Here is a 13,204-nt window from a genome sequence, read left to right as displayed (position 1 = left end):
AAAATTCGAGCCCTGATTTGAGTGTCTATGAAAAATGTTTTGAGAACTGCACCTATGTTTGTTCTTATAATAATCATAATGTTTTTAATGTGCCTTTTTTTTAGTATATTATAAGAATACAATGTTTATTTGCCATTAAACAGTGTATTTTTTTTCCTTTTAACCTTGGGGGCCAATATGTGAACTACAAGCCCATACATTTTCCTCACTCTTTTATGAAAAGAACATACCAAAAGTATAATAAAAACATAACAAGCAAGAAAAGTGAGTTTGGCATAGAGGATTAATGAACGCAGTGAGGTCATTTTCATCTTCTTATAGGTATAGAGTTGAATACGAACAAGTCAAAAGACCTTTGATGTTTTAAATTAACTTTTGAGATTGTTTATGGTAAATACTTTTTCCCGCTCTGCTATCTTACTGCAACTTTTCATTTTAAACTCTACCCTAAAGAATGATAGTGCTAGCAAACCACACTGATGTAAAATGTCTCATGCTTGGCAGCTAAACGCGCCCTCAGACCGTGTTCTGAGAGTGGCTGGCAGCCTGTCATGGTGCCAGAAACTTTCCACTGGGAGTACTTTTGCAAGGAGCCGGGTTGGGTGGGGGATCGGAGGGGGGACGGGGACTGAGGTGGGGACATTGCTCCTGCTTGGTGGTTTCATCAGCTGTCTTTATATAGGTGAAGCTGCTCTCCGGGGAGAACCCAGAATGCAGACCCTCCCTATGGCCTCTGCCCTCAGCAGCCACCGCACCGGCCCTCCCCCCATCAGCCCCAGCAAGAGGAAGTTCAGCCTGGAGCCAGGCGACAACGACCTAGACTGTGAAAACGACCATGTCTCCAAGATGAGTCGTATCTTCAACCCCCATCTGTGAGTTCCCTGGTTCTTATTTTGGCTTGTGCATGCTCCATGCCGGGGCCATAGTTCTTTTGTAACTTCATGCCAATTATGAAGTTATTATTTCAAGTTATTTATAAACGATATTACTTAAAATTAAAAGATAAACAACACCCATCTGCCAAGAAGGTGTTAAACCAATTTTAATGATTTGTGGTGAGATGAAATCTTGTTTCCTTCCGACTTACTAGTATTCCCCTTGTGTGTTTCCCTGTGGAAGTTCACAATCCCTTAGAACTTCTGGGGGTGGTTGTCTGAAAAACTTGGCTTTTTCTTGCCTGTACGTACTGATTGTTGTTAAGAGAATTGATGTTTGGTAAATATCTTCACGTACTGGAGAAATAGAAGGAAAGGTTAGCACCTGGGACCGCTTCTGTAAAGCTTTTTTACTCAGGGGTCTAGGACTGTACACACTAGAGGGTATTAATCCTCACCTTGTATGCTCACGGTGTGAACTTGAGACCTTCCCAAAGAGGGAAAGCCATCTTTTTGTGTTCACAACAGCTCGTCACGTCTGATGTTAGCATGTAGTAGTGGTTAGAGACTCAGTCTTGGAGCCGGGAGACCCGGGTGTTAGTTCTGGACCTGCCACCAGCACTCTCCACTGCCTTGACACAAACTGTGTCAGCTCTCTGGATGTCAGTTTCTTTGTCTGTGAAAAGGAAGGGTTGAAACTCAAGTTCTCAAGCTGCACAACCTGACCACAGTTCCTTTGAAAAGCAGCCAGCTTTTGTGCACTGTGCTCCAGCTTCCCCTTTGCACTCTCAGCACACGCACCGCCACCAAGGGATCAGGAAGCCTTTCCCGTGTTCCCCACCACACCTGGCTGCCTGGCACAGCCCACTCTGGCAATTGTGTAGGTGGTTGGTGTTATCAGCGTCTTGTCACACGTGTCAATGTCGCTCTGATGACTGGAAGGGGTGGCTTTGTGTGTCCAGGCACAGAGGTCCCACTCTTTGCCCCCTCCCCAGGATCTTCCCCTGAGCATGAGTCCTCTGCCCCCAGAGGACGCTGTCGTGTGTCCAGGGCGGGGTGGCGCCTCCGCAGCAGGGCAGCCAGTCCTGGGCCTGTGCTGCCTCAGCACCCGCGTCCTCCTCAGCGTGCCACTCATTCCAATCTGCTGGGACTGTTGTGTGCAGTCATAAGACACTGACAGAGGTATTTATCCTCGAATAAATCACCGCAGTGTTAGTCAGAGGCTGAGCCTGCAGTCTGGAGCCCTGGAATGTGCTACAGTCAGGAATCCAGCAGCAAGGCGCTGCAGAGCAGCGAGCACTCACAGACAGGCTTGGGAACTAATCCCTGGTGGCCGGGCTGTACGGAGGTTATACTCCTGTTACAAGGAATTTCTTGTTCTTTTCCATCCTCTTTCCCCAAACCCAAATAAGTGACATTTGGTGTCCCACCCCTTTTTTTTAAAAAGGAAGAAGCGGGGAGGTGGCCTGGAGGCAGTAGGTTTTAGTATGTTTTGTGATCAAACATGCCTTTGTTTAAATCCTAATTCTGCCGCTTACTGGCTGTGAGGCCTTGGACAAGTCATTTAATTTATCTGGGCCCAATATCCTTGTTTGTAAAATGGCAGTGATAATTGTTAATGTATAAACCTATGTGAGCAATATAATTAAAATGTACAAAGAGCTTGACACAGTGTACCACTCAGCTGATGGTAGCTGTTATTTTTATTAATAATAATCAGATATTGGTAATGACGATAGCAGAGAATAAGAATATATTATGGTGCATTTAATGTTTGAGAATGTGTGCACTTTACTCAGAATGCCTGGGTTCAAATCCTACTTTCCTTATCTTTCAGTGAGGGCAGCAATACTACCTTCCTCTTAGGATTATTGTAACTACTTTTAGTACAGGGCCTGGCAGATAGTAAACACTCAGCTTTAATCATTATTAATGTTATTGTTAGTACGTTAAAGCATTTAGAAAATCATTTTTTAGCTTCTTGGGTGGTTACAAATATGACCTTAAAGTACAGGGCAATGGTGACACTATAAATAGTTTTAAATGTAAATAATAAAAATAGAATTGCTAAATTTTATGTGCAAGTCACAATTGACACCACTATGTAAAGTTTTAGGAATTTAGAAACAGCAGCACCTACATCTACCAGACTCCCTGGATTCACATCAGCTGGGTGGCTCCCTCCCCTCCCCCCGTTTTTTTTTTTAATCGTAGTCAAATACACATATAAAATTTATCATCTTAACCGTGTTTAAGTGTAAGGTTTGGGTGAATTTTTGAGCTATGAGGAGGAAAAGTGATCAGTGTGTGGTTGGTTCACTCTGGGTGACAGGTGTTTACTATGTGATAGTTATTAACTTCATAACATTATCAGTGTTTCTACTTGTGTTTTCTAAGAGCCTAATGACAGATTTCATAGGCAAATTGAAAAGATGCTGTGTCTCTTACTACTTCATTCTGTGGGGTACTTATGAAATCAAACAACAGTTCTTACTAAAATGTTTTTATTTGAGCTATAGCAGGTTACCTCCTTTTTATTTAATATTTATGTCTAAGAAGTTTTTTAAATAATAAATTAGAGATTCATATTTATTTGGAAAAGAATAGTCTAATGTATTTGTCTCTTTAAGGAGATTACAAAATGATTTTTGTGCTTTATCTTCCTAGAATTTGCTCATGACGTGCAATGAAAGTGTGTTTTGTTTATTTTATCACTAAAGAAATCACAGTGATTCTGGGGAAGGAGTGTTGTGTTGTTGAGAAACGGTTTTGGCAGCTAGCTACGAGGGTCTCAAAGATGCGTGCTTTGGCTGCATTCCATTATAACCATCACATGGAGATATTTTCCAATAGAAAGATGGAGAGAGCCAGTGGCTCTGGGCCAGAGTAGGAAGCTACAGAGAATATGACTGAATTCCAGCTGATTCAATTTGGGGGGTGAAGGGAAAGAAGAAAGGTGTCCTTAGTGATTTCTCCAGAACTTGGAAAATTAGAATTCCTGGTCTCTTATTCCTGGGTTCTTGTTTGAACTCATTATTAATGTTCTTGTTAATATGAAAAACATTTTTTTGTTCTTAAGAAAAGTGTTAAGAACTTGGTAGTTGAAATTTTGGACGATGCCATTTGGAAAGAAAGTGGATTAAGGGATGGGGCAGGGGTAGAGTGGGATTTGTCTTGTGAAAAAGTCAATAAGTAGTTTTTTTATGGCCCTGATATTTAAGTGTGATCTGATAAGGAAGAGCTCTCTCTCTTTTCTCCTGTCTGCCTGGTAATTTATCTATTAATTATCCATATGGACTCATGGATTCCTGTTTTCTTCAGTGGGTTGCAGCTGTCCCAGATTTGACAAATAAGAGCCTTCAGCTGGCTCCTGTGTTCGTGTTAGTTACATGCCTCCATTATTTTCTTGTTGCTATTGAAAACTTTCTTATTTTCTGGCATACAAGATGTTCTAGGCTCATCTTGTAACCTTCCCACCCCAGCCATGGAATTAGCCATTTCTCCAAGGACCCTGGTTCCTGTTAGTGGGGAATAGGATTAGAAGCCAAGATCTGGGTGCTAGGTATTATTGTTACTATGGTGTATAGTGTTACATTATATTAGTTATTGTTTCTATGGTGTCATTGCTTCTAGACTTGAGTTGTCCATTACGGCGTACAGTTGCATTAGCCACATTTCAAGCTCAGTAGCTACATATAGTTAGTGGCTACCATGTTGGACTGCACAAATACAGAACATTTCTATCATCACAGAATGTTCTCTTGAGCAGCACTGTTTTTAGGCTTTCTATGGACAGAGCTAGGAAATCATGAGTTCATATCAATACTTCCAATTCTTATCTTACTCCACAGAATTCTTCCTCACCCTCCCGCATTCCATTTTTGTATGTCCCTTCTTCACCAATAAGAACCCTGGTTCCCAACATCAACACATTGACTTTATGGTTCAGTCCTACAGTATGCATAATATAGTTTTGGAATTGCTATGCTTGTACCACTTTGAAAAGCATACGTACTTAAAAGACTTCGAAAGTTGTTTGTGGTTCTTTTTTTTTTGCTATGCTGAGGGTATAATAGTCGAAGTCCCGACTTCATGGGGACTTCTGCCACTTGTATTGTGTTATCTAAAACATATAAGCTGGGTTCATTCATTTCTGTTCGTGTTAATTTCTTTTTTCATTCTTGTTGATTTAATTTTATTTTTGAATATGTACAACACTGACCACTTCCAAAAGTCGAAAGTGTGTTTAAAACCAGACCTGAGGAGTATTACTCCTGTCCCAGTCTCTCGTACTCGCTTTGCCCCTCCCCTGTAAGTGAGCATCCTCCTCGTGTTTCTTTTTGGCAAATTGGGCAAATGAAAGAATGTTTTCTTATCTCCTTTCTTACACATAAGGTAGCATACTTCATGTACTCATCTGAGCTTTAGTGTTTTCATTTAACAGTCTATTGTGGAAGTCTTTTCACACCAGCTCTTTAATCTTGTTTACAGCTGCATAGCACTCCCTTGCCTGCATGGGCCAAAGTTCATTCAGCCAAATCCCTGTATTTGGATGTTTAGGTAATTTCCAATATTTTATGATACTAGTAACGCTGCATTGGATGACCTTGTGCATTTGTAATATCTTGTGTCTTTGTAATATCTTATGTATTTGTAATAGACTAAAAACTCTTAAGACAAACAATGCAGCATGTTGGTTTTGAGACTTACTCTAGGCTGCTTGGCTGGTGAGGATTCTGTGCTGAAGAGCAGTCAGTAGATGACTTTCTGAAGTGAAGCGGCTTTCACCTTTGTGTGGGTTTGTAGTGAGATATGCCATCGAACTGTTCAGTCAGTCAGCTGTGAGAGGAAGGGAACATTTATCGAGTGTTTAGCATGGACAGGCCCTGTGCTAGACATTTGAGATATGTGATCTCATTTAACCTTCACAATAAATGTGACCCTTAAAGATAGGTAGATACAGCTCTATCCTTTCTCTCTCTCTCTCTCTTTCTTGTCTGTCTGCATCCACTCAGCTCTAGTTTACAGAAGCAGAAATTGAGGCTGCAAGAAGATAATGTGTCCCAAGTGTTGGAGCTGGGATTAACCCTGCTGTGTGTGACACCAAAACCAATGATCATTTGATTGTGCCACAGCTGTATGTTACCTATGGAATTACATGGAGCTTTAGAGATGGGCATCATATATTTAGGGTCACACTTGACCAATGTCTGGCACATGATAGGTGCTAAATAATTTTTGTGTAGTATTGAATTAGACCCTCTGTCAAGAGGTTGTGCTCTTTGAGCTCATGCTGCACTTGGAGTGGGCATCCTCTTTTTGATCAGTGGTATACATTTGCAAAGTTGTTGTCCCCAACACAGCAAAGCCCATAAGCTCACACTGGGATCAAAGCCATGATCTGTAGCTTCATGCTCTAACCAGCTGCACCTGCCACAGATACACTTAACCATCCATAATGAATGAGGAAGAGCCCAATGAAAGGAAGCATTGCCTCCTCTCCCTGGTGGTGCTCCTTTGAAACACTGTCCTGGTGTGAAATGTGCTCTTGTTGTCTTGGCTTCTGTGGCCATTCCTTTGAAGTTTTTTCTCAAGTCTGATGTAGCCAGTTCTGGTGTATCCTTGAGTACGTTTTCCAGTCTCAGCATCTTCTGTTTCCTTTGCTCCTCCTGCTTCTTGTCTTCCTTCTTTCTTCTTTGCTTTCTTCTTCCATCTACACTCCATTGCTAATCTTTTTTCCCCCCTGGCCCTAGTCCTTTTCCTCCTTCTTTCTGAATAGAAAAAGAGGGGAAACAGACTCAAAACCAGTAGTTCTTTCAGTTTGACAAAAGGTTGGAGGAAGCCTTTGAAATCAAGTGCTGGGCATGTAATGGAAACTCAGTAAAAAAAATGTTGATTACTGGATGAAATGAAATTTGGGGTTTTCCTCCGGATTTTGCTGATTTTTTTTTTTTTTTTGTAATGGAGTTCACTATATAAATGGTACTTCAAATGTTCTAGAGTATCTATAATTTTTGGTGTCTGTACATAAAGTCTTTGACTACAGTATCATATTCCCTTTGGTGGTTCTCGGTTTCTTATATCTCTCTAGTCCTTTAGCTGGCACGTATATGGATGTGCATTACTAAGACTATTTTACAAACTCCTTGAAAGTGAAGGAAGCAGTTCCTCATTTCACATTAACACTGAACACAGAGGAAATTGAAACGTTGAGATTATTTTAGCACCTTGACCCTACTAGCACCTGGGACTTTGTAAGGTAAACAGTACTACACATTTATAGACAGAATGTGTGATTGTTGTGTTCATGGCTCCATAAGCCTTAGAGGGAATGAACTTTTCGTCACCGAGAATGATGATAGGTCTTGATTCCCAGCATCTGGGGAATCACGAAATCCTTTGTGTCAGGGCTTCTGAGAAACAGTGAGTCTCTGTTGTCGTGCACCAGCACAAACCTACCAGGTGGATACTGTTTTTATCACTCTTTTACAAATGGTAACACTGAGGTTCTGGAACTTGGTCAGTTTCACCCAGCTAGTTGGTAGGTAACAGTGCCAGGATCCAAAACCCATACTGTTTGATCCTAATGCCAGTGCTCTCAGCAACCATGTTATATTTATTTATATTAATAGCGTACCTATCCAACTTCTAAGAATCATTTGATGTAGGACCTTAACACCTTATAGTTTTAGGCAGTTTGTAATTTAAGCTCTCAAAACACAATTAAAGATACTTTGGAGATGAGAGAGGTGGAAGACTGTTCATTTCAGCATACATGAAGGGGGATGGAAAGAAATGAGGTGAGGCCTTCCCGTTAGCAATGTAGAACACTCCAGAACTTCATGGCTGGTGGTGGCTCCCTTCAGAGAGCGTGGGAGGCAGAGCTGCTTTCCATCTTTTCCTGAAGAGGCCCAAAATGGCATCCTTCAGGAACAAACAGGGGTTTTCTTTATGCTTAGGAAAGTGCTTTTTCAGTTGCTTTAATTGTTTAAAATTGCTGACCCAATTTTGAAGTTAGTGGCATAGGCCAGTAGTTACTGTAGCCTGAAAAATTCAAATTGGAGAATTTAAAACCTTGCTTTAAGTATATGAAAACATGTCTTTTTTTCCCCCTCTAGATTTCATAAGTCAGAGACTATTGAATAGAATCCTTCTGTCTGCCTTCTCTCTCTCTGCCACAACCCCTTGGAATAGTCTAAACTTGGAAAGGGGTGGCCCCAACATTCTCTCTCCTTTTGTACTTTTGTACACAGCCTTACAAGTATTCCCAAAAGTGTTCTGGAGGTTTAAGAGGATATTTTATACCCTTATTTTGAGTTATCCTAAATAACTAAGAAATTGAGATATTGTTAAATTAGGGTTTTTTTTTCTTTCTTTCTGTTTTTTAACTTCTCCTCCCCAATGTATACTAATTAGGTGATTTTACTTTTAAAAATACATTAGAAGGGAGCCTAAATTAATAAAGTTTCACATTAGGGAAGTATCAAGTGAACTGTATCGTGTGAGATTTACTATGCCCCTAACAATTTAGAGTTGTGAACCAGCCTTAACTGAAATGGAAAGGAAGCAGAGTTTATAGCCACTTCTAACCACACATTTGTGTGTTTTGCTAATGAAGTGTGGTACCTTTAAATAAGGGTCACAGGCTGACCTGTGCTGTGTAGGTTTCTTGTCTGTCAGGCCAGAGGCATTTTCTCATTTTCGCAGTTGAGCTGAAAACAAAGGCCTCCTTATCCTAGCAGGGAGCTGTGCTCTTAAAAGCTGACATCAGCCTTTTCCCAGCAGGCATCGCTTCTGCCTTAAGAGTCTTTGAAGAGAGCTGGAAAGGCAGGTCCCTATCTCACTGCTGGCATTTTCTGGCCAAGTAACACATGGAGTGAAGAAATGCCATGGGTGCCAGGAGTTTAAGGAGCAGAACAAAGGGACGCTCCTGCTTTGTCTATTCTGGGCTGCACTGGGGACTTAGTCTCTAGCCTCTGTGGTTCTAGTCTGAATCATGCAGGTAATGAAAGTGGGCCGAGGACCTTGAAAATTGAGGACTTTTTGACCTGAGGAATGCCCCTTGAAAACATTGGGGATGTATAAGAGAATGTTCATTAGCATGTGTAAAGTCACTTTTTAAAATGACACAGTAAAATTGAAAAAATGAATATATTTCAATTTATGAGTTAAATCAAAGGCTCTGATTCAAAGTTGAGGAAACAAAACAGCACAGGATTTTGCTGTTTCACCCGCCCCGCCCTGATTCTCTGAGCACTTAAGCTCTGCTCAAAGTGCTGTTTTCATGAAGATACTTCTGCTCTGGGAACACAAATTGCGGCTGTTTTATACGTAGTTAAGGATTAATCTTGACGTTGCTTTATGACCTCCCAGACCTCCTCTTACTGCAATACAAAGTCAGTCTGTCCTGAAAGTACATAAAGTGCTGTCCCCTTGATGCCTTCATAGATTTGATTGAGTACCAGAAAGATAAATGCTAAGAAATTTGCCTAGCTGTGAGTGCTGATGGTTCTTTCATTCTGCTCTAGGATCGTGCTTGTAAAGCAATTTTTTGCCTGTGCTACACATAGCTGGAACATAGCAAAGTGGTTTACAAGTCTGTGTTCTGTATCTAGTGTAGTTTTTAGTTAATAAATGGCAGTACTTGGTCTCTCTTTTGGGGTTAAAACACACACTTACTCCTCATGCTGGAATTTTTTCACAGATTGTCTCCACAGCATAATTAGAGAACTTAATGTTGCAGTAATGTTTTGGGTCTGGCAGTAGCTGGAAACCATGCCAAACAAGGGATCCAAATTCTGGATCCAAGCCTTTACAGCCCAGGCATAGGCAGAGTGTGCTGCAGAATAGGAGGAGGCAAACTCCACCACCATCCTCTCCTCCAGCTGATACTGCTCTTGCCTCCCTTCTTTGAAGAGACCTGAGAAATGCAACTAATGGGTCCACACAGAAACCATCTCCAAAAGAACAAAAGAAAAAAAAAAAAAGAACCCACTCCAGAAACTGGATCAAAGCCAAGTGGAAGGAACAGACCAACTCTTATTAGGTCAGGTCACTTTAGAAGCACGTCCGAGAGCTGAAAACCTTGTTGTTCCTCTAAATTGTCCATGTTGTTGGACCCATCAAGGAAAAGTTATGGAGTTTTCTAATTTTTTAGGGTAGTTTTCTTGGCTACTTATGACTGGGGTGACACTCCCCATAGGTTGTCTGAGAACTCTCTTCCCTCAAGATGCTCTAAGAAAGTTTTCCTTGGTCAAAGTTTGGCAAGTACCAAATCCATTCTTCCTGGTCTCCTTGTGCATGTGAGCAGATTTCAGGGTTTTGGAAGTCCTATGTACAGAAACATTGTGTAGCCTAGAGTTTCTCAAATGTACTTGGCGATAGAATCTGTTATGGACTGAATTGTGCCCTGTGAAATTCATATGTTGAAGCCCTGACCCCCAATGTGATGGTATTTGGAGATGCGGCCTTTGAGAGGTGATTAGGGTTAGATGAGGTCATGAGAACAGAGCCCTGGTCTGATGGGATTAGTGGCCTTATAAGAGGAGACACTGGAGAGGCTGATCTCTCTCTTCCACCACATAAGGACATAGTGAGAAGGCAACCATCTGCAAGCCAGGTGGAGAGCCCTCCCCAGACACCAGTAATGTTGGCACCCCGATCTTGGACTTTCAGCCTCCAGGACTGACAAAATAGATGTCCATTGTTTAAGCCACCCAGTCTGCTGTATTTTATTACGGCAGCCCAAGCAGACTAGGACAGAATCCTTTATCCCCTTTTAATAAGACTTATTAGTGATATTCCATGGAGTATAGTTGCTTTACCAATATTGCCTAACAATGTGCATTTTATTTGGTTTCAAAATTGTATTATCATAAACTTTCAGACTTGTAAAGCTCTGGCACTTTAAGCTTAATTATTAAAATGAAATATTTGTATAATTCCTTGATTTGGGACTGTTAGGTGCTGTCTTTAATGCTTGGGGCTCTCAGGGAAATTGATTGAAGCCAGAGAAATTGAAGAAACTCGAGGCCCTGTACTCCCTCGACCCTGTGTCTGCTTATCTTCCATTCCTACCTCTCTCCCCTCCATAGCTGTTTCTAGAGAGTAGATTACTTCTACTTCCATATCCACTCCCCAGGACAATGCTCTTATCCATACCAGTAATTTTAATGAGAGTTCTCCCCTTGCATTCACTAGTGATCTAGTAATTGCCAGATTCAGGGGCACTTGAAATCCCTTATCATATCTGACTTACCTTTCTTGAAAGTCTTTCCTCCCTTGGATCCCATGGCCCCTTCCTTGCTTTCTCTGGTTCCTGCTACAGGATCTTTCAGAGACTCATCATTATTGCTCTTCTCCATGGCTTTGTCCTTCTCACTGGGTGGACCCTTCCAGTGAAGTCACATGCAAACTCACGGCTTGCATTACCACTGTTGGTTGGTGACCCCAAATCTTTATCTCTAGCCAACACCTCACCTGCACACCTGTAGATCCATCCACCTTCTAATGTTGCCTGTGCACCGCTGATTTGGTACTGCTTCATATCCCAGTGCTGTGAGGAGCTCCTTTCTTCTTCCAGCACCTTACCAAGTCTGTTGCTTCTCCTCTGTCCTCATCTTCATGTGGGTACAGCTCTCTTTCCATGTGCCCTGGAAGTCACCTTCTCCCTTCTTCTGCCTTGTCATCCTCACACCCTGTTGAATCAGTCTGCTAGATGTTTTGCTCGGAGGCACTGGCTTGGGCTGTAGCTTAGACCCCCGTTTCCACAGCAGTGACCTCCTTACTGGTCTTTCTGGCACTTCAGCATCAGAAGGGGGTTTCTGAAGTCTGCATTGCTGCTGGAGTTCTTCCGCAGCTCCCAGGCAGCTGCAGGAGGACACTGGATAGAACTGTTGCCATGGGCTATGCCTGTGGGTCCTCTCTGTGCTCCAGCATGACTGAGGGGACCCTGCACACTTGCTCTGTTCTTGCACTCGCTTCTGAAAGCCTCCTCCTCTCGGCCAATGGTGAGGCTTCCTGCTTCAAGGTTAACACTTATTCGCATAAAACAATGACACTGTAATCGTGTGTCCTCTTCACCAGACTGCCAATTCCTCTAGGCCAGGGGCCTAGTCCTACTTGGGTCTGTAGCACTTTACCTGGCCTGATGCCTGACACCTACTGGGTGTTAAGGAAATGTTTGAATGAAAATGGACTCACTATGAGAGCACCGTGGAAATGCTCTTCCCTTTGACTAGGACAGATTTTAAGAATCTCTTCGAAACATGCGGTGAACCCCGAGTGGCACCACTTAGCGTTCTTCCATTTTTTCCCTGTACCCTGGATACTTATTTCCGTACAGGCTGGAACATAGAGAGTCCCGCTACCACTTACCACACCCACCTCCTCTCCCCATCAAGTTCTCCAAAACAGAAAAGTGAAAACACCTAGGACCCAGCAAATGCTCAGTTTGCAGTCTGTGTGACTCGACCTGCTTGTGGGGCATGCTTCCAATCAAATGCTTTCGTCCTCGTGTCAACTCCGAGTAACGAGCATTACAGTTTATTGCATGAATGAAATGATTTTTTTCCCACTCCTCTATTTATATTTCTTTTTTTATGCATCTGGCTCCATTCCCAGTGTAAACAGAAGGTAAGGTGTATGGAAATGAGGAATTCAGTACAGTTGGGCGAGTCTCACAGGGCAGAGAGGTGGCCAGACATTTCTTCTGGGTGGAAATTGACTCAAAGAGTAGGTTTGCTCATACTAGAAAAGCAAACAAGCCTCTGCCCAGGTGTGTACTACTCCTGGTATTTTTCAGATTTACCTAAAAAGTCCTCAAAGCCAAAGCACTTTTTGACTATTTCCTAATAGATTCATTGCTTAGGTTCTTATAGATTAGAATCTATAGATAGATTCATCATTTATTTTTATTTTTACATGGTAGCTTTGTGCTTGCACGGCACACAGCCCTTTTTCCCCGTGTTTTGGTTTTGAATGACACCACGTCATTTTGTGTTAGGTTGTTAGCTTTTGAGCAGATTATATCAAGACACTCCACATCCTCTCAGGGCTGACCACTGGGGACAAGACTGTCCTTTGATAACAGAGGCATTGTGGGAAGGGGCTGGTAGCCACTCAGCTCCTCTGTCAGAGCCTGTTGGGAGACATTGCTGAGTTTGTCAGTGGGCTGTGGCTCTGGCTCCTTTTTGACTATAAAATAAAATCCAAGTTCTTAGGGGTTTACCTTCAAGGACTTTAATGATTGGCCCCAAACTCCCTCTCCCAGTATTATTTCTCAGCAGACTTGGATTTTTCATTGGAAGTCTCCTTGACCATGGTTACAT

The 13,204-nt window shown here is 42.2% G+C and overlaps 1 protein-coding gene across 2 annotated transcripts in view; it reads left to right on the top strand.

Moving 5' to 3' along the window:
* Positions 1 to 13,204, top strand: part of VGLL4 (vestigial like family member 4) — a 159,619-nt gene that overhangs the window by 117,675 nt on the left and 28,740 nt on the right. For both annotated transcript variants that reach the window (XM_063114699.1, XM_063114698.1), the window contains exon 2: positions 683 to 872. In XM_063114699.1, the coding sequence (XP_062970769.1) occupies positions 712 to 872 (161 nt within the window). In that variant the 5' untranslated portion in view covers positions 683 to 711. The remainder of the gene's footprint in view (positions 1 to 682; positions 873 to 13,204) is intronic.

Source organism: Cynocephalus volans, chromosome 11, assembly GCF_027409185.1.
Source record: "Cynocephalus volans isolate mCynVol1 chromosome 11, mCynVol1.pri, whole genome shotgun sequence".
Taxonomy (NCBI): Eukaryota; Metazoa; Chordata; class Mammalia; order Dermoptera; family Cynocephalidae; genus Cynocephalus; species Cynocephalus volans.
This window is presented reverse-complemented; position numbering and strand designations above follow the sequence as displayed.